The 18,652-nt window shown below is 36.2% G+C and overlaps 1 protein-coding gene and 1 pseudogene across 9 annotated transcripts; one reads left to right on the forward strand and one right to left on the reverse strand.

Annotated features, from left to right (window-relative positions):
- The first annotated feature begins 5,237 nt into the window (after positions 1-5,237).
- LOC113719094 (uncharacterized) lies at positions 5,238-14,489 on the forward strand. Of its 9 annotated transcripts, none has more exons than XM_072072375.1 (11): positions 5,238-5,256; positions 6,351-6,826; positions 8,237-8,357; positions 9,079-9,164; positions 10,560-10,977; positions 11,070-11,170; positions 12,411-12,477; positions 12,595-12,822; positions 13,075-13,536; positions 13,758-13,830; positions 14,133-14,489. In XM_072072375.1, the coding sequence occupies exons 2-11, from the start codon at positions 6,432-6,434 to the stop codon at positions 14,363-14,365; spliced, it is 2,184 nt and encodes a 727-aa protein (XP_071928476.1). In that variant the 5' UTR covers positions 5,238-5,256; positions 6,351-6,431; the 3' UTR covers positions 14,366-14,489. The 9 variants fall into 9 exon arrangements, with proteins under 9 accessions (XP_071928476.1, XP_027099921.2, XP_027099922.2 ...); XM_027244120.2 differs by lacking the exon at positions 5,238-5,256 and adding an exon at positions 5,462-5,981; XM_027244121.2 differs by lacking the exons at positions 5,238-5,256; positions 8,237-8,357 and adding an exon at positions 5,462-5,981 and having other exon boundaries at positions 6,351-6,818.
- Positions 14,490-15,892: 1,403 nt separating this feature from the next.
- LOC140021305 (acetylornithine aminotransferase, mitochondrial-like) lies at positions 15,893-18,548 on the reverse strand (annotated as a pseudogene).
- Between the last annotated feature and the right edge of the window lie 104 nt (positions 18,549-18,652).

An 18,652-nucleotide genomic window follows, 5' to 3' on the forward strand; every position in this document is an offset into this window, starting at 1 on the left:
CAGTTTTTCAATTAGCCCAATTATTTTTAAGACATACGGAGCAACAGGTGTTCCCTCTGCTATCTTGCACCTGAACAATTCTTTAGAGGTATCATATCTAACCGTCCTTGATTGTTGTTCAAACAACTCTCTCAGGTGTTGTACAATATCATACGCCCCCATGTTCATGTGCTGCTGCTGAAGCTGAGGAGTCATGGAAGCTACCATGATACATGAAACTTCCCTATTGTCATCTTTATGTTTCTTATAAGCATTTCTAACAACAGCAGGTGCAGTAAGTTCAGGCTCTTGAGGCATTGGACCATCAAGTACATACTCAATCTTCTCATGAGTGAGAACGATAAGGACATTACGATGCCAATCAAGAAAGTTCGTGTCGTTGAGTTTGCAATCAGTAAGAATAGTACGAAGGCTCAAATTGTTACTCATTCTACAACAAAATGAAAAGATAGAATTTGTTAGAAAATGTTTTGTTTAATAAAATCATAAAAACTTCAAAAATTATGATTTTATTTCCACTATATTTCTCAAATCAATTACCCTTTTAAATTGATTCAGGAATTTTTTTAAAATTCCATAGTGGCTAGGATCCCATCTTAATTTATTTCGATCTTGAGTGTATCCCAACAAATCGAAAATAATTATGAAAGGTAGGTATTTCACCAATTACAACTTATTTGTAATTCCTAGTTCAGTTGGGCGTCAACTCTTGACTTTAAATCTATAAGAACCAACCCAACACTTACCTCTAAAATTAATGATTTTGAGTGAATCCCAACAAATAATTTTAGTTAAATCAAACCCATCATTCTTTGAGAACATTTCTCATAGCAAAAACACGTAGTAAGTAAGGCAGCCTTGGGTGAATCCCAACAAGCTAGCACTTAATAACTACTCTTGTTTTAAACTATAATGATGGAAGGTATTTCATTGATTTAATATTGCAGTTGAGGGATTTGTCTCCTTTTTCCAAAATATTTTATAATTAAAATTTGGAAAAATTGCTCGTCTGGTCTATCAATAAACATGCACATAACCATTTCAAAAACGTATAAACATGAATTTAAATCGTGGATGGTTGTGGATATTCCTAAACTAATTTCCCCGACCATTAGGAAAATTAGCATGTGACTAAAATCTTAATACCGCGACGAACCCCTTCGTTGTAGTATGCCTCATTTCTTCTTTTCAAAGTTACAATTTCTATATAAATAATATAAATTCTTATCATCTATTCCTATCTATTGTACATTACAAATAGTATAGAAGAAACCCCGAGTTACATTCGGGGGGAATTTAGATGAGAAAAGAAATTACAATTAGAAAATAAGAAAGGCAGGACACGCAGGCCCTATTTTAAAATTAATTACAACCATTCAAACCTAGAATGATTGTAACCTTCCAAAATACCACAATCATATTGCGTACTATATGCACAACCATCCACCATGCATTTTCACAATTTAAACAACTTTAAATAAAAGAAAAGCATGTAAAATAAACAATCTCAATTCATGGATTAATTGGATTTAATTCCTAAGGTCCCAAACAAAATTTGGGTCCATGCATATGCGAGAAATTTTGGTAAAATTAATTTTTATTAGGTCATTGTTATTCCTAACTAAATTAGGAAAATAATTGGAAAGATAATTTCAATTAATCAAATTAATTGTGAATCAATTCCCAACCTAATAAATATGAATAATAGATCCCATAACACTTTTTAACAATTTAAAAAGGGATCTAATTCAAAAACTGTCAAAAGTTTTAAAACTTCAAATTCTCAAAACAATAGTTTCCTAAACCACTACTGCTCTTGTTTTCTAGCATTTTCGGCAACTACCTCTGGACACCACCACTTCAGCCACCACCGCTGAGGTCTCCACTGACCATCAACGGCAGCAACTCCCAGTGGCAGCCACCAGGGTGATCACTGGAAGCAACCACTCGGCTGCAACACCAAGGTGCAAAGTTTTCCCGTGCCTGATTGCTGCTGCTCTTCGTTATCGCGCCTGTTTGCTGGATAGCAGAGCTACCACCGCAACAGCTACCACCACTGGAGTCTCCACTGACCACCAGTGGCAGCGGCTCCTGTAGCAGCCACCGGAGATCATGGGCAGCAACCATGAGGAGGCTGTTGTGCCCTTGCCGATGCCTGCAGCAAATTTGCTGCGCTTTTGTCCCAGAGAGCTCATAGCTCTTCTACCCAACAACCACCACCAGACGTACAATCTCCCATTGCCACCAAGGAAAGCCACCATGGCCTCACATGGCAGCAGCAGCTGGCGGCAGCCCTTGTAGCCGTAACATCGCAGCAGCTGCAGGTTTGCAAACGCAAACTTGCTTTGTCAGTTTTTTTTTTTCTTTTGGTTCAATGATCATCCTGCAACTTTTGCAGATGATTAACTATGACCATGGGTGACGCAAATCCACGAAAGAAGGGGGAAAAAAAAAAACAGGTGCTTATGATGTCCGCAGCTTCCAAAGCTTCGTGCGCTTAATGCAGTTTTTCAAAAACTTTCATGAAAACCCTTTTTTTTTTTTTTGAAAAACGAAAGTTAATTTTCCCATAATTTCGCATATTAATTAAATCCAATCAACAGTATTAATCCATGAATCCAAAATTGCTTAACATCATACGTAAAATTCTTAAGGATGGCTCTGATACCACTGTTGGGTTTTAGGGACACTACGCAGCGGAAAATTAAAAATTTTTTCCCTAAAATCATCCAGGAATCACCCTAGATTTTACGTATGATGTACTAAAAGTAGGGTTTTAGGATTACCTTAATCCAAGTGGCGTCTCCCTGCAGCGTTGTTTGAGGATGGTCAGCCCTTGAGTAGTCCAGTCGTCCTGCCTCTACTGATATCCACGCTAGAGCAACTCTAGATCGTCTCACGAACTATGTATTGAAGAGAAAAAGGTGCTAGCCTTCTTACTCTTTTGAACGTATATTTTTTTCTCTCTCTCGTATGTGACGCTCACTTTCTGTATCTGTATATCAGCCCCAAAAAAAACCAATTGGAGAGAGAGAGAGATATATGATAAGATAGAATGATGAGTTTTCTTGTCTGATTCAAAATCAAAACAATAAGACTTCTCATCACACAAGACTCTATCTATCATTATCTGATAGATAAGAGATAACCATTTACTCTTATCTACTCAAAAAGGCCTAGGATTAATTTTCTTTTAAAATTAAACCCTGATAATTTACATAGTTTCAATCCAAAATTAAATCTCTATTGCGTGTGACCCAATAGGTCCCGAATGTATTGGTAATAATTAAGGTTTAATAATTAGATAAAATAAACGACTTTATTTTATCATAACTTATAATAAACAATTAATCCATAATTATAAATCACGAGCGGTGTCTAGCAACACATCGTGATTGCCCAATTATTCGGAATTAGTCAAGGGAATTTGACCTAACCTTTCCGTGAAAAATTACCGTGTAATTATTATCCTTTCACCAAAGATATCCAATTAGTCAGGAATAAGGAATAAGTGCCAATTCCCTGATGACTAATCATATTTTCTAGTTCCCGAAATTTACCCTTAATTAGGTTAAATTGAAGACATTCTTCAATTTACCTAATAGTCGACTTTAGGGTTAATTTCTCACTAGTGGCCATCCGGATATCAATTGCTTCTATCGGAGTGGTAAATCCTATTTCAATCACCCATTTTCTTTACATGCTTCACACTACATCCAACTTCTACACTTTAAGGTACTCACGAAGAGTAACAAGTAATTAGAGTCAAAATGTAGCAATTCACACTCAAGATATTATGGTGATCTCAAGTCGTAGGATCACTTACACAATTTTTCACTAGAGATACACCATTGGCACTAGATAGATATCCTAACGAGATCTCTAAATGGATCAATCCAATGCATTTGTACTTTCCAAATCAGCTACACATTAGCCTAGGTATCATCATACCATAGTTGATGAGAACAACCACTAATTACATTAATTAGAGGCTGACTGTGTACTAGTTTTACCGTACTAAAGATGTCCTATTTCATTAGTACTATAACTAGGAAATTTTAAGAATATTACTATAAAAGCAATTGATATCTCATAGTCATCAACTCTTGTGACTACCATCACGTTAGTAAACATTCTAAGGACTTTATCAGTTATATCTAATATTTAACAGATAAATAAGAAGTTATTAAAATACAAAACATATAATTTAGGAATGCATAAAATAAAAACAAATACATTGTTTTAGGGCATACATTCCAACACCATCGTCCAAAATCTTGGTTCTCTCATGTCCTGCGAACTTGGAGTGCTAATTGTTCCTAATCCTAACTGCTATTATGTTGTCAAATATGCTTTTAACATCAAAAGAATGTACTTGTGTCCATACCCCTGCTGCTGTAGGGTCACAATTACAAAGAGCTCAGTTGGTTTGTAATTGAAGAATAACTGGAAATTATATACTTGTTTCCATTGTTTCAGAAAAGGTACTATTTTTAAAAAACTTAAATGCTTTAGAATGCGCAAAAACACAATATAAAGTTAATAATGGTGCTTCATTTTTCGTCTCAAAATATGGAGGATATGAGTGAGGGACTATTTGTATGCACAGCATTTCGTTTTGAAATCTTTCGTCTCTAGAAAATTAAGATGATTCTGACTTAGTAATACAAGTCACCAGCAATGGACCATATACTGCTGATTGAGGGGTAAATGGTAAAGTTGAGCAAGTGCATGATACATGGATCATGGATGCAGTAGTGGAACATCATGCTATATTAGGAAAAAGAGAAATGGTAGACTGTTTATTATATTCTATGAAAATCTTGCCAGAATTTTTTTAGGATTGTGCGGAAGCATATAAGATTAAAAGGGCCCCAATCAATCCTAGCATGTATTCATTTCATATGCCCTGATGATTTCTGGCATTAGTCAACCAAACATTTTCTCTTTCAACCTCTGTAAATATGTACCTCTATACTCCATCAACATTTTCTAGTGGGTCATATTCAACTTGATATTTATTTTCTGCAGTATTACTTTCGGCCTCTTGAGAATTGATGCATATATTAATGTTCAATCACATTATGGTATGCTTTATGTGCTACTAGTTTTCTACAAACATGATTGTATTAGCTAATTGGTTGTTTTTATTCATAACCATTTGTCAGCGGGAGAATTCCTTATCCACATCCTGGACGTATTTGGTTGGAGCAGAAAGGCTTGCAACGAGCTCTTTATTGGCACATTGAAGCTCAGGTAGTGTTGGAGCTCCAAGAGTTTCAAAATTCAGTAAGCATCTTGAACAATATGATGGTGTCTGTTTTAGATGTCCAGTTAAAGATTCAGAAATTAGCACTAACAACCGATGGAAGCTAAATCTAAAAGCTATTTACAATACTCTCTCTCTCTCTCTTATCCCATCTTTAATTGATTTGGCTTAATATTGTGCAAAAAAAAAAAAAAGCCAAAGAAGGGAGGCACGTGAGATTTTAGAAGTTGAGGGAAGGTAAATGAAATTGTCAAAAACTTCAGAGGAGTTCTTTTAAAATTATCCTAGGACAAAAATATCCAAAATACAAGACAAATTAGATTTTTTTTTTTTAAATTCAAGTGATATTGTGAGAAATGGGAGGTTTTTGCAATTATCCCTTTATCTTTCTTTGTTTGATTTGTACTGCATCAACCTTCAAACCAGATTGGGAAAATGTCCATCTCGGCATCTCCACTCTGGAGTAGTAAGGCTGCCTTTCATTCTTCTTTCCTCCCTCTCCTCTCTCAGCTCCAAATTTCACCACCGCCCGTGCATTGCATATGATGAAAGCTTCCTCGTCTTCTTCGCCCTTTCATTCTTCCTTCTCCTTCTCTTGAATCTCTGCCACCCACTTGCTGCTGTTTAGTGAAGAAGAGTCTTCAAAGAGAGAATTTTGGGTTAAAGATTGATTTGTTATGGCTGTCTTCCTGTGCAATTGCTCATAAATTGGGTACGGGTAAATTTTTTTTTTGCTTTTTAATGTTTGTTTTTTTATACCCTAAAAGTCTCTGAAAATCATGGTGAAAGCCTGCGGACTGGTCGCTGAATGGAAGCTGAAGTTCTGTTGACTAGTCGGCCGGATCGACTCGGACTCAGCCGCGTCCTTGAAACGTGGATAGAAAGGAGGAGTTAATCTGTTCTACATTACAGTATATAGAAAGGAGGAGTTAATCTGTTCTACAATAATAACTTAGTCTTTTACATGGAATATGCTACAATCTCAAAATTGTATAAGAGAATCGATTCAAAGTGTCTTTGTTTCAGTTCAAAGCATTACTAACTAACTTTGAGTTATGGTGCTTTATATGGAAAACAACAGGCACTGGGACTTCAGCGTGGTTTACCAACAAAATTCAGTGGCCACAAGCGCCTCTAGATTTTAAACTGACAACTTTACTCCATGATCGAGGTTATCAGCAAGGCTCCAACCTCGATTCATTTAGCATTTACTCCCGATGTCAGTTTTGAATGCAAACTGAGGAACATAACTTGTGGTCTCAAATCCTGTCTGCAAAAGAGATGTGTTGCCTTGTGTTCCATCAGTGATAAACCAAAATGGAGTTCCAATGGTCATATGCCAAATGATGGTCATAGCAAATATAGAAACCATCATAAAAATTATAGTTCAGAGGAAGAGGAGGAGGAGAGAAAAGTCCATTGTGAAGTTCAAGTGATATCATGGCGAGAACGTAGAATTAAGGCTGAGGTAGTAGTTAATGCAGATGTGGCTTCTGTTTGGGATGCCCTTACCGACTATGAACGGCTTGCTGATTTCGTTCCCAATCTTGTGAGTAGGTAAACTCATGCACACATTTTTTTCCTCTTCCAACTGATGGCAAACTTGAGTAATTTTATGCTTTTGGTGGTGCTGCTACTGGATTTTCCTGTCTATGATTTTTTTTTTTTTTTTTTTTTAACTTTCTTGGTTAAGGATACCACAATTTCTTCACTTCTGTAACTTGCTATCCTTAGAGAAGAGGAAAAGAAGTATCCTTTACTTGAAATATTCATGTGTAATTTATGAATGATCCATTGTCCAAAATCTTGGTTCTCTCATGTCCTGGGAGCTTGGAATGGTAATTGTTCTTAATACTAACTCTTGCTGTTGTCAAATATGCTTTTAAGATCCAGAATGTATTTGTATCTATACCTCTGTTGTTGTAGATTCACAAATACAAAGAACTTGGCTTCTAATTGAAGAATAACTGGAAATTAGGCTTGTTTCTATTGTTTCAGAAAAGGTGTGATTCATAAAAACTTAAATGCTTTGGAATGCATGAAATACACAATGTAAAGTTAATGACGGTACCTCGCTTTTTTTGTCTCAGAATATGGGATATGAGTGTGGGACTATTTGTATGCACAGAATTTCGTTTTGAAATCTTTCATCTCTAGAATATTAAGATGATTCTGACTTAGTAGTACAAGTTGCCAGCAATGGACCATTTAGTACTGATTGAAGTGTAAAGTTGAGCTAGTGCATGATACATGGATGCAATAATGGAAGGTCATGCCATATCAGGAAAAGAAAAATGGTAGACAGCAACCTTGTTCATTATATTCCATGAAAATCTTACCAGAATTTGTTTGGGATTATGTGGAAGCGTAGGAGAGAAAGGGTTCCAATCAATCCTAGCATATGTTCATTTCATATGTCCTAATGATTTCTAGCATGGGTCATATTACAGATGTCCTTTTAAGCTCTAATGATTTCATTGTACTATGGTTGTTCTAGAATCTATAAATGGAGACATAGTGTAATTAGAGTTACTTCCTTACACAATATTGCGTTAAAAAGCTTCACTTGGATGAAGTTTTTGCAGGAATCAGATATGCATTATGACAATGTTTTAGATATGTCACTTGTTGCCCTTATGACAATGTTTTAGATATGTCACTTGTTGCCCTTAAATATTCCATCACCGTAAGCATCAGAAGCTTCCTCTGGTTCTTGTCATTTAACTAAAAATTGCAGTTCTTTGCTCTTTCAACCTCTGTAAATTTGTACCTTTACACTCCATCAACATTTGCTAGTGGGTCATATTTAAATTGATTTTCATTTTCTATAACATCACTTTCAGTCTTTTGGGAATTAACGGATATGCTAATTTCAATCACATTACAGTATGCTTCATGTGCTACTAGTTTTCTATAAACATGATTGTAGTAGTTGATTGGTTCTTTTTATTCATAACCATTTGTCAGCATGAGAATTCCTTGTCCACATCCCGGACGTATTTGGTTGGAGCAGAGAGGCTTGCAACGAGCTCTTTATTGGCACATAGAAGCTCGGGTTGTGTTGGATCTCCAAGAGTTTCAAACTTCAGTGAGCATCTTGAACAGTATGATGGTGTCTGTTTTAGATGTCCAGTTAAAGATTCAGAAAGTTGTGCTAAGAACAGACGGAAACTAGCTCTGAAAACTCTCTCCAATCATAGATTTGCCTTACGTTACTTGATATGCCCATAACTGTATTTGTAAGGCTGCTATTTGAGCTGCAAATTGCTTTTTCATCTGTTACATAGAAACTTTCTTCAAGTGAAGAACATTTAACTATTGAACTTTGATAAAGATATGAGTAGGGCAAGGGCGAATATATACATCAACGCTTTAAGGTAACTGGTGCAGTTCTTTGAGCATGGTGCCTGAGGGATCTTGAAAAACATTTTGCCCATTCAAGGAGCTCCATGATATTAATTATGATGTATTAGATTATAGAGCTGTCCTATCCTTCTACAGTCCGTCATTTTGTTACTGATATTGTGCAGGAGAAATTCTAATAACAAAAGAGTTACTATCATATCCATCTTCGTTTCCTGACAAGCAATGCTGCTAAGAAACTAGATTCGTTTAGACCTTCCCTTAGTTGAGAAGTTAAAAGAAAGGCATGGGCAGAACTGGTATTTCCACTATTTTTGAGGGCAAAGAAGATTTTTCCAAGCGTTACTGTACTTGTCCATTCTGATAGAGTAGGTAGCAGTAACAAGGCATTCTTATGTGATAACTTTATCTCAGTTTTTAACTATTTGTAAATGACATTTATTCAGGCAAATGACCATGAACTCCAGTTTTCCATGGTTGATGGTGATTTCAAGAAGTTTGAAGGAAAATGGTCTGTCAAATCTGGTAAAAGGTAAATTCTGGTGTAACATATTTTGCATCTCCTTCCTGGTGATGTGTGTTTCTGAGGATGATTAAAGACTCATGTATCATTTGTTCTTAACATTTTTGGCAATCCATGCTGGTTATGCATCTCATTGGCAAACATGTACCTCAAAACTGTACTAAATAATTGAATAATGAAGCTTAGCTTAGTGACGTGAATGACTATTCTCATATTCACTCTAACAAAATGGTGCAAAAGATAGAAACTGAATGAAGGAACATAAAGTCAAATGAACTTCTCGTAGGCAAGGTTTATCCATTCCCCCCGCACCCCCCCCCCCCCCAACCCCAAAAAAAAAAAACTTTGTAATATATTTAACACCAAGGTGGTCTTTCCCCAAAAATCATTAAATAATATCATAATTATGAATGAATCCCATGATACTGTTGCATGAATGTAGCCTCTTCTTTTAGTTTTGGAGCCTTGATTCAACGAAAATGATATTGTTTACCTTTACATAGCATTGGTAAACATCTTTAGTGACAGAGACAAACATGCGTTGGAATTTTGGTCATCCTCTAGATCTTGCTTGCAATGTAATCATATTTACTTCCTTTCTTGCTTCCTTTTTGAAAATTTGCCTCATATTCTTCTTTTCTGCAGTTGCAAGATGATGGTGGCTCGATTAAAATATAAGTGTTATTGATCCAAATCTTCCTTTTTTACCATGAGTGTCGCATAACAAACCTTTGACATCACATAATATTGTGTGCTGTATTAACAGTTTGAACTTCATGACCGATGATCACATCTTTAAAGCGTTCAGCTAATAATTGTTTCAACTTTATGCACATCTATTATTGTTGTCATATATCTTAAACTTGTGTCTTAATCTTCTTATGTAGAGACAGATACATCATATTTACAGGTTTTTTATTTTTTATTTTTTGTGACGATTCTTTCATATACCATTATAAGAAACTGATAAATAAAAGCGATTACCATAAGGACTAGCCTTTATTTTCAATATGAGAGATGATACCTTTATCAGAAGATTGGCAGATTGTCCACTGATCATAGAAAGAATGACAAAATTCTTTCTTTGCTCTTCAATTATGCTACAGTTGGATCACTCAGTAATATGAGGTCCTGTTTTGCATGGCTAAATTTATGTATGATACTGACAATGGTAAATCATCAATGACTTTGTCACTTAGGATAGGGAAAATGTAACTCAAATTACTTAGTACCTAGTCAGAATAGGGAAGCAACTGGTACACTTTAACTAAATAGTTTATTTAGATAAGCTTCAAGCAAATGATGTGTCTAAAGGTGATCAGCTCCTCTTTTAGTCACACAAATGATGCAGACAATTTATTTTTTTTTTTTAGTTTATAATGTCGTCTCTTGTGGACTTTGCAGGTTCTCAAAAACTACTTTGAGTTATGAGCTAAATGTCATACCAACATTCAACTTCCCTGCAATTTTCTTGGAGAGAATAATCAGCTCAGATCTTCCTGTGAATCTTCAAGCCATGGCTTGCAGAGCTGAAAGTACTTTCAAGAACAGCCAGAATTCATTGACTGATGAAGCTCCTCCAGTTACAACATTAGCAGACTCCTTTACTTCCACAAGTTCAGATGTCAGTGGTGTTGCATCAGACAAGAATGATTTTCCCACTGGAGAATTAAAAGAAAAATTACTCAAGGCTACCTTGAGCCCCTTATCTCCCGCAAAAAGTGAGTTAAGCAGTAATTGGGGAGTATTTGGGAAAGTATGCAAGCTTGATAAGCCATGTATGGTAGATGAAGTTCATCTTCGAAGATTTGACGGCCTTTTGGTAACTGATGACTCTTCAGGAAACCTTGCATTTACCTGTGAAAGCCATGTCTGAGAAAGCTGTCTAACCCATCATTTGGTCTTCTTGTGAAGGAAAATGGAGGTGTTCACCGTTGTGTTATTGCTAGCATAACCGTAAAAGCTCCAGTGCCTGAAGTTTGGAATATTTTGACTGAGTATGAGAGACTTCCTGAGTAAGTAACAAAGACTTTCATTTCAGACCTCTGAATCCTGGAGAATAATAGGGAAACTAATATGTTTCGTGGATGTCCTTTTCAGTAACCTGAAATCATTGTCCACATTCTAATTGATCTTAAACCATCTTCAACTGGATCATCATGTGATAAGTACATTTTCTCTGTAAATGGAGCGCTATTCATTCTTGCACGAATTGAATTTATTGAAAGCTTCAGTTTTCCAATACATATAAAATCAATTGTCCACTGAGGATGATAAGAATAATCTCCTTATGTTTCAAGGCCCACAGCAACAGGAAGAAAATATGCTAAACCTTGGCACGAGTAGAAATTTAGGCAAGAGAAACTGCCGTCTTGAAAGAAATTGAACTTTCTGCATTGCACGGTCTCTAGATTTAAATTTTCTCTCTTGGTCCTCTCTTTCCACCCCATATTAAAACAGAAGTTGAATTAAGATCATTGTTGGAAAGTTTATGATAATTTACAGTTTCAAGCACAGGCTACTGAATCTGACAACCTTGAGAAAATCATTAGCTTAAAATGTTCTAATTAACAATAAAAAATGGGATATTCTGAATACTTTGCATGGTCTAGGTATTTTTAGAAATATGATTCTAGAAGGATATGGTTTCCCTTGGAATGTTATTTAGCTTAATGAAACAGAGAATACAACTCATAGCAATATCTCTTTCTTTTTCTCATCCTTGTTTTTGTTCTTTCGAGATCAAGGAGTCATGAAATGCTTAGCTATCTATTATAATAGTATAACGAACTGAAAAGGTTCATATCTACAAGGAGTTAAGGTTGTAGGCTTTCTAATAAAAAGGTTGGATCATTCTGAGTTAGAGCCCTGATGCTTTTTAGCTGGAACCATGATGCTTAGCCTGAGCAAATGATTATTCTGTATTAAATTATAAAACAACAGCCCCTGTTGCTTTTGAACAATTAATCTCATTTAGCTATCAAGCTAGAGTGGAGGAATGAGGAAATTCATGTGTCTCTGCATGCAGTGAGAGAGAGAGAGAGAGAGTGAGTATGTGTGTGTGTGTATGAATGACAATAGGAGTAGTAATGGAATAAAGATTGACATATTAGAGGATAATAAAAAGAGAGGAATTTTTTTTTTGTTTCCTCTGAACGACATCTTCTATGTACACACTGTACATAGAATAAAGTTTTTACATTTTGGATCCAGCATAAATGAAACTTTCTCTTTGCTTTCTTTTAACTAGTGCAGGATAGTTCCAAACTTAGCTATCAGCAAGATTCTGTCACGCGAGAACAATAAAGTTCGCATTCTTCAGGTACAAACTGCTGTTTTCATACTAACAATTGATGGTGATATATCAATTGATGCTGTTTCCCTTTAGAAATGTCCATGTTGGTCTCATATGTACAATCTTATTGCTGTGCTTTTTCAGGAGGGCTGCAAGGGTTTGCTATACATGGTACTTCATGCACGTGTTATACTTGACTTGTGTGAAGTACTTGAACAAGAGATTAGCTTTAAGCAGGTTGAAGGCGATTTTGATTCATTCAGGGGGAAATGGAGTCTAGAACAATTAGGGAATCACCACACACTGTTGAAATACACTGTGGAGTCAAAAATGCGCAAGAATTCATTTCTTTCTGAAGCTATCATGGAAGAGGTTTGTCTCCATTGCTGTTTATTACAAGAATATAGTGTTTTCCTTGTCGAATTACGTCACTTTAGTGTGCATTGATGTATACGTATACATATATGTGATGGCATATATAATTTTTTCAGTTGAAAGTCCTTTTCACAAAAGATGAAATTCCAGGAAATGATTCTGTTAATCTTCATAATTATATCTGCTGTGACATTAGAATCCATCAAATTGATTATCAATCATCCTTGCCAAAATTTTATGGACTTGTAGGTGATATATGAAGATCTCCCTTCAAATTTATGTGCAATTCGAGATTATATTGAGACAAAGGTTGCTGAAAACACTTCCAAGGCATTTGACTATTCAGCTTACACAAATGAGCTTTTTGCTTCATCTTCCAACGAGAATTCTGCCAGTTATGATGAGCCGGCTAATCAAAATTTGAGTTCCACTGCTTCAGATTCATCTAGACAGAGACCTAAAGTTCCAGGATTGCAGAGAGACATTGAAGTTCTCAAATCTGAACTCTTCACTTTTATAGCTGAACATGGACAAGAAGGCTTTATGCCCATGAGAAAGCAACTTCGGAGGCATGGAAGGGTGGACATTGAGAAGGCAATCACGCGCATGGGAGGATTCAGAAGAATAGCTGCCTTGATGAATCTCTCTCTTGCATACAAACACCGCAAGCCAAAAGGTTATTGGGACAACCTTGAGAATTTGCAAGAAGAGGTTAGTTATTAGTTATTGAAAATCTGAGTCAATGAGAAAATCATGCAGCTAGCTCCCCCCCCCCCCAAAAAAAAACCAAAAACAAAAAAAAACTAAAGATTGCTAAGCCTATGACAGAATCGAAATTAAAGGGTTAGCATTCTAGACCTCGACGTACTTACAACAGTGTGCTTGACTTCTCTATTGAAATCTTTGTGCTGGACTAATGTCTAATTCTACAGATAAGTTGGTTCCAAAAGAGTTGGAGAATGGACCCATCATTCATGCCCAGCAGAAAAGCTTTTGAGCAAGCAGGTGCAGAAAATACATTTCATCTTGTTTTCTTGTCATTTCAGTGATAATGTTTTAGAATTTACTTATAACCAGAAAAAGACTCAACTTTTGCACTAGCTGGTCCAGCTTGTCTTATGCATAAAAAGTTTCACAAAATCTTATTGGTAATCCTTTTATACGCATGAAATGAAGTCTAGATATGCTAGAGTGATTTTGATGTGGATGCATAATTTGAACTTAACATCATCAGAACATGTATATGTCTAAATAGTTCTTCAGCAAGTACGCGCCTTTAAATATCTTAATCAACATATACTTTTCAGGTCGCTTTGATATTGCACGTGCATTGGAGAAATGGGGAGGTCTTCATGAAGTTTCACGTCTTCTTTCACTTAAGGTGAGGCATCCTAACAGGCAGGCAAGCTTAGCAAAAGAAAGAAAAATGGAAGTTTTGGCGCCTAACGAAGACCAGGCACCATCTAAGCCTTATGTTTCGCAAAACACTCAGAAGTGGCTGACAAAAGTGAAGGAATTTGACATAAATTGGGTGGAATGATGCCTGTATCTGTTGTTCTCGATAATTATGTATTTGCTGTAAATTAATCAAAAATTTCGGTATTAAGGAAGAGTAAGATTATGCATAGACCATGTTCCAATGATAATCAGAATATTGCTTTGCATTTGTGGCCATTGAAAAGAATTAAGTATTTATTTATTTTTTTCATTATCATCTATGAACATAATATCCCAATGTCATTCATAAGAAACCTGCCCAATCCTTTCTGAGCAAAATCTTCTATTTCAACTGCTGTTCCAGTTCCAAGTCAAGGAGTTTTCGAGAGATTAATTTCCTTTATATATGATGAACGATGGTGTCTGAGAATTCATAATGGATCCAAGATCTGGATCAGCCCCACTAGATGTTACAGCATTAAGGTTACCTCTAATCTTCCAATGTGTTAAACAGGGAAAAAGTTTCAGAACTTCCTTCTATCTTACCCAAGATTTGTAGCAGAAGCTTATAAAGAACTTTGGCAACGAGTAAAGTGGCTAAAGATTTTATAGTGTGGCTGGATTTCTGTGGAATATTAATGTGGGACGTATAGTCTTTAAACAGAATCAAAAAGAAATACGAAAGCTAAGGATCTAGTACAGGATGTGAAATAGATGCATAATTGTGTGAAATGATGCATATTGTGAAGCCATGAAATCAATACTAGCATTTGAAAAACAAACAAAATAAATAAACAAAAAAAAAAATTGCTTAACTTATTGCCAATGCAGTCTCCACATTTATATAACTTGGAAATCAACACTTTTGGAAAGGTCCAGCATAGGCTCCTGAATTACAAGCATTCGAACCATATTATCTGTAAATTAGCTTCCTGAGGCCAAGAAATGATGATGATGTTTAGTAATTTCAAAAAAACATCACTAAACCTTCTTGGGTACCTTTCTTCGCTACCTTTGAATGAAATGTGAGATCAAATAGGCTCCAAAATGTAATAAAACAGATCTTGTCATCTATAGAGTTTCTTATCAATTATTGACATTGGAAACTAACAAATAAACAAGCCTCCACCAATCTAGTATACAAGTTAAACAAAGTAATAAGAACTTATTTAGGGCATACAAATAATAATAGTAACATGAAAGCTAGAGAATAAAAAAAAAAGAAAAAAAGAAAAAGGGAAGAAACTAAAATGAAAATGGTAGGAAATAATAAAAATGATAATAATCAAAGATAGAAGGGGTAATCTTATCTAAACATGGAATAAACGGGGAAAATTGCCTATTAAACGAGTTAGGGGGCTAAACCGCAACTCACTATATAATCTAAGGGGGTCTAGTGCATTTAACCCTTTAGTTTATTACTATTATCCATTGGTAATTTCCATCTACTCAAAGTATAAAAAGTATATTTCATGGAAGAGTTGGAAGTAGAAAACTGTCGTGATGCTGAACATCAACTATGCAATAATATGTCCTCTTCAAAATGGAAAAGACCAAGAACCCGCATTGAAAAAACACCATATTGAGACCCACTATATATAATAAAAAAATTTAGAAAAGTAAGTACGAATTCAAGCAGTGAAACTTTTCCTTATCTAAACTACAATTAACGGTCTCATTTTCAGGTATATTAAGATAGAATAGCACATAAAGCTGATACAACATAGTGACCAATGTATATTACACTTCCATGAACCAAACATAAGTCAGCTCTTAACAAATAACTTAGCTATTATCATTTCAAGCTACTCTTGCTACTCCCATCAAGAGCTGGCAAGCTATCGAACAAGACTTCAGCAGCAGTGTCTAGTTCCTGCTCTCATATTGACTAATGGAGGGGCAAGCCTAACAACATTGCCTTTCCCTGCAGTGAGTATGAGAAGACCAGATTGTTGACATGCATCAAGAAGTGGTGAGGCAGATACATCCCGCTCTATGCCAATAACAAGCCCTAAACCCCATACTTCTTTCACATGTGGATTTCCCCCTAGTTTCTTAACTAACAATTCTTTAAAATATTTGCCTTTCTTCACGACACAGGCCAAAACCCAGGTTTCGAGATTTTATCCAGTACAGCAATTGCAGCACTGCAAACAAGGGGATTGCTAGAAAAGGAGCTACCATGATCTCCAAAATTGATGCTGCCAGCAACCCTTTCAGGTGTCAGCACGGCCCCACTTGGTAGATCACCAGCAAGAGGTCTGGCAAGAATCATCATATCTGGATATATGTCATAAGCTTCATGAGCCCAAAGATAACCAGCCCTACTTAGGCCACATTGAACCTATAGGATAGAGAAAGCATTAGGAGTCCCTCTTGGTAAACAACACATTAAACAGATAGTAGTATAAGGGATACCATGGAGTAATCAAACAAGTACATTCAGATTTGATGTTTAGCATCCTTGTCTTCCAAACATTTCAGGATTAATTTACCATGTAAAAGGTTTAATGCAATAAGCATCCAATTGTAGTAATTGAGAATTTGCACTAAGAACTACATTGGATGGAGGAGCTCAGTAGATTCATGAGCTGAGGAGCGTTTTTTTCTGATTTCAACTCAAGAAGTATTCCATCACATCATCTTTCTCAATCTTAAATCCCATGTTTTGACTGTCTGATAGACCTAGCATTAATGTCAGTGGCAACAATTGTTAAGCAATTCCTTTAATGAAAATCCAAGATGTGAAATCAAAAAGAAAAACGTGAAACAGCCACCAAGAGTTAGCTGCAGGATGGGATACCCGAATAGCACCTAGGCACACTTTCCCTGTGCTTCTAGAAAACCTATTATGCAACAAAAAAATGGGGATATGCGATATGGCTCTTGTGCCTCACTTAGTACTCAGTGTTCCTTGTGCCCAATTGCTGTCTTAATAAAAAATGCTATAATTTCCTGAGACACAGTAACTTACCTCATCAAAAACAAGAAGCGCCCCAGCACTATCCAGGCTGTGCGCAATGCCTCCAAAAACTCCTTTGTGGCACTGTATATACCACCTTAACCCTGGATAGGTTCTACAAAAACAGCTGCAATCTTGCCAATACTTATCAGCTTTGTTGGTGCTTGGATATCACTGTATTCCAGAAAGCTGACTCCAGGCATCACTGGTTCAAAAGGAATTCTATAATGCTTCTTGCTTGTTAAAGCAAGAGCTCCCATAGTCCTCCCGTGGAAGCAATTGCTGAAGGCAATGAACTCCTCAGGTGGTTGTTTTTTGCTGGGGTGCAAAGATCTCTGAAATTTCCTTGCAAATTTTATTGCAGCTTCATTTGCTTCCATACCAGAGTTCGTAAAGAATACATGATCAGCTAATGAGCTAGCAACCAAATGCTTGGCAAGTTCAACCTGAAAATTCCACAATACTTTAATAACATTTATCTTGCACACAGAAAAACTGAGAATGAAATGTAGAACATCCATTTAGTCTTTCTAGGAAATTCTTACATTGAATAGTTAACTGAACAGCCATCCATCATACCATCCATAGTTTCCCAAACAAATCAAATTTGCTAGTCCAGAAAGTCCTAAAGCACCGACAACTAACATAATTCACATGCTTTTAAGACCAAAATACTACAATATACTACTATCTCTTTCCTCGCCTAGAATCCACACCAGTTTCAAACCTGAAACAGATTTCAAATTCAATTAACAGACCTTCAAAATCATAAAAAACATATATTCCATATCACTCACTTGTAATTAAAAGAAATCCATTTGCTCAGATGATACCAATTATTGATTGAATTGTTAAATAAACAAAAACAAGAGGCAGAAAAATAATTTAAAAAAAATAGGAAAACTTTGCCTGTGGAACAGAGCAATATATGTTGCTGACATGGGTGAGGGTATTAGCTTGGTGAGTAAGCGCCTGCAGCCAATCAGGATCACCATGGCCAAAGGCATTTACAGCAATCCCAGAGCTCAAATGCAAATACCCTCGACCATGAATATCGTACAACTTACAACCTTTGCCGCTGGAGAGCACAACAGGGCTCTAGCATACGTTCCCACCAAACCCTTTTCTCCTCCTCCATTATCTCTTTAGCCCTTTGAGCATTTTGTCCTAAGGCTGGAGGCCTGGATGAGACAGAATCTGGTGCCCGGACGTCCACATTCAGGCAAGCTAATGGGGACAGAACTTGACGGTTTTGGGAGTTTGAATAAAGTGAATGGCGGAAATTAATTGGGTTTATGGAGAAGAGATGAATGGAGCTGCTCATGGTTTTGATTTAGGGTATTGAAATGAGTGGAATTGGCTATAGAGATCGGGATTTAAGTCAAGAAGCAGGGAGGAAGAGGGAAGAGAGGAATGGTCGAGGGCGGG

Source organism: Coffea arabica, chromosome 11e (genome assembly GCF_036785885.1).
Source record: "Coffea arabica cultivar ET-39 chromosome 11e, Coffea Arabica ET-39 HiFi, whole genome shotgun sequence".
Lineage (NCBI taxonomy): Eukaryota > Viridiplantae > Streptophyta > Magnoliopsida > Gentianales > Rubiaceae > Coffea > Coffea arabica.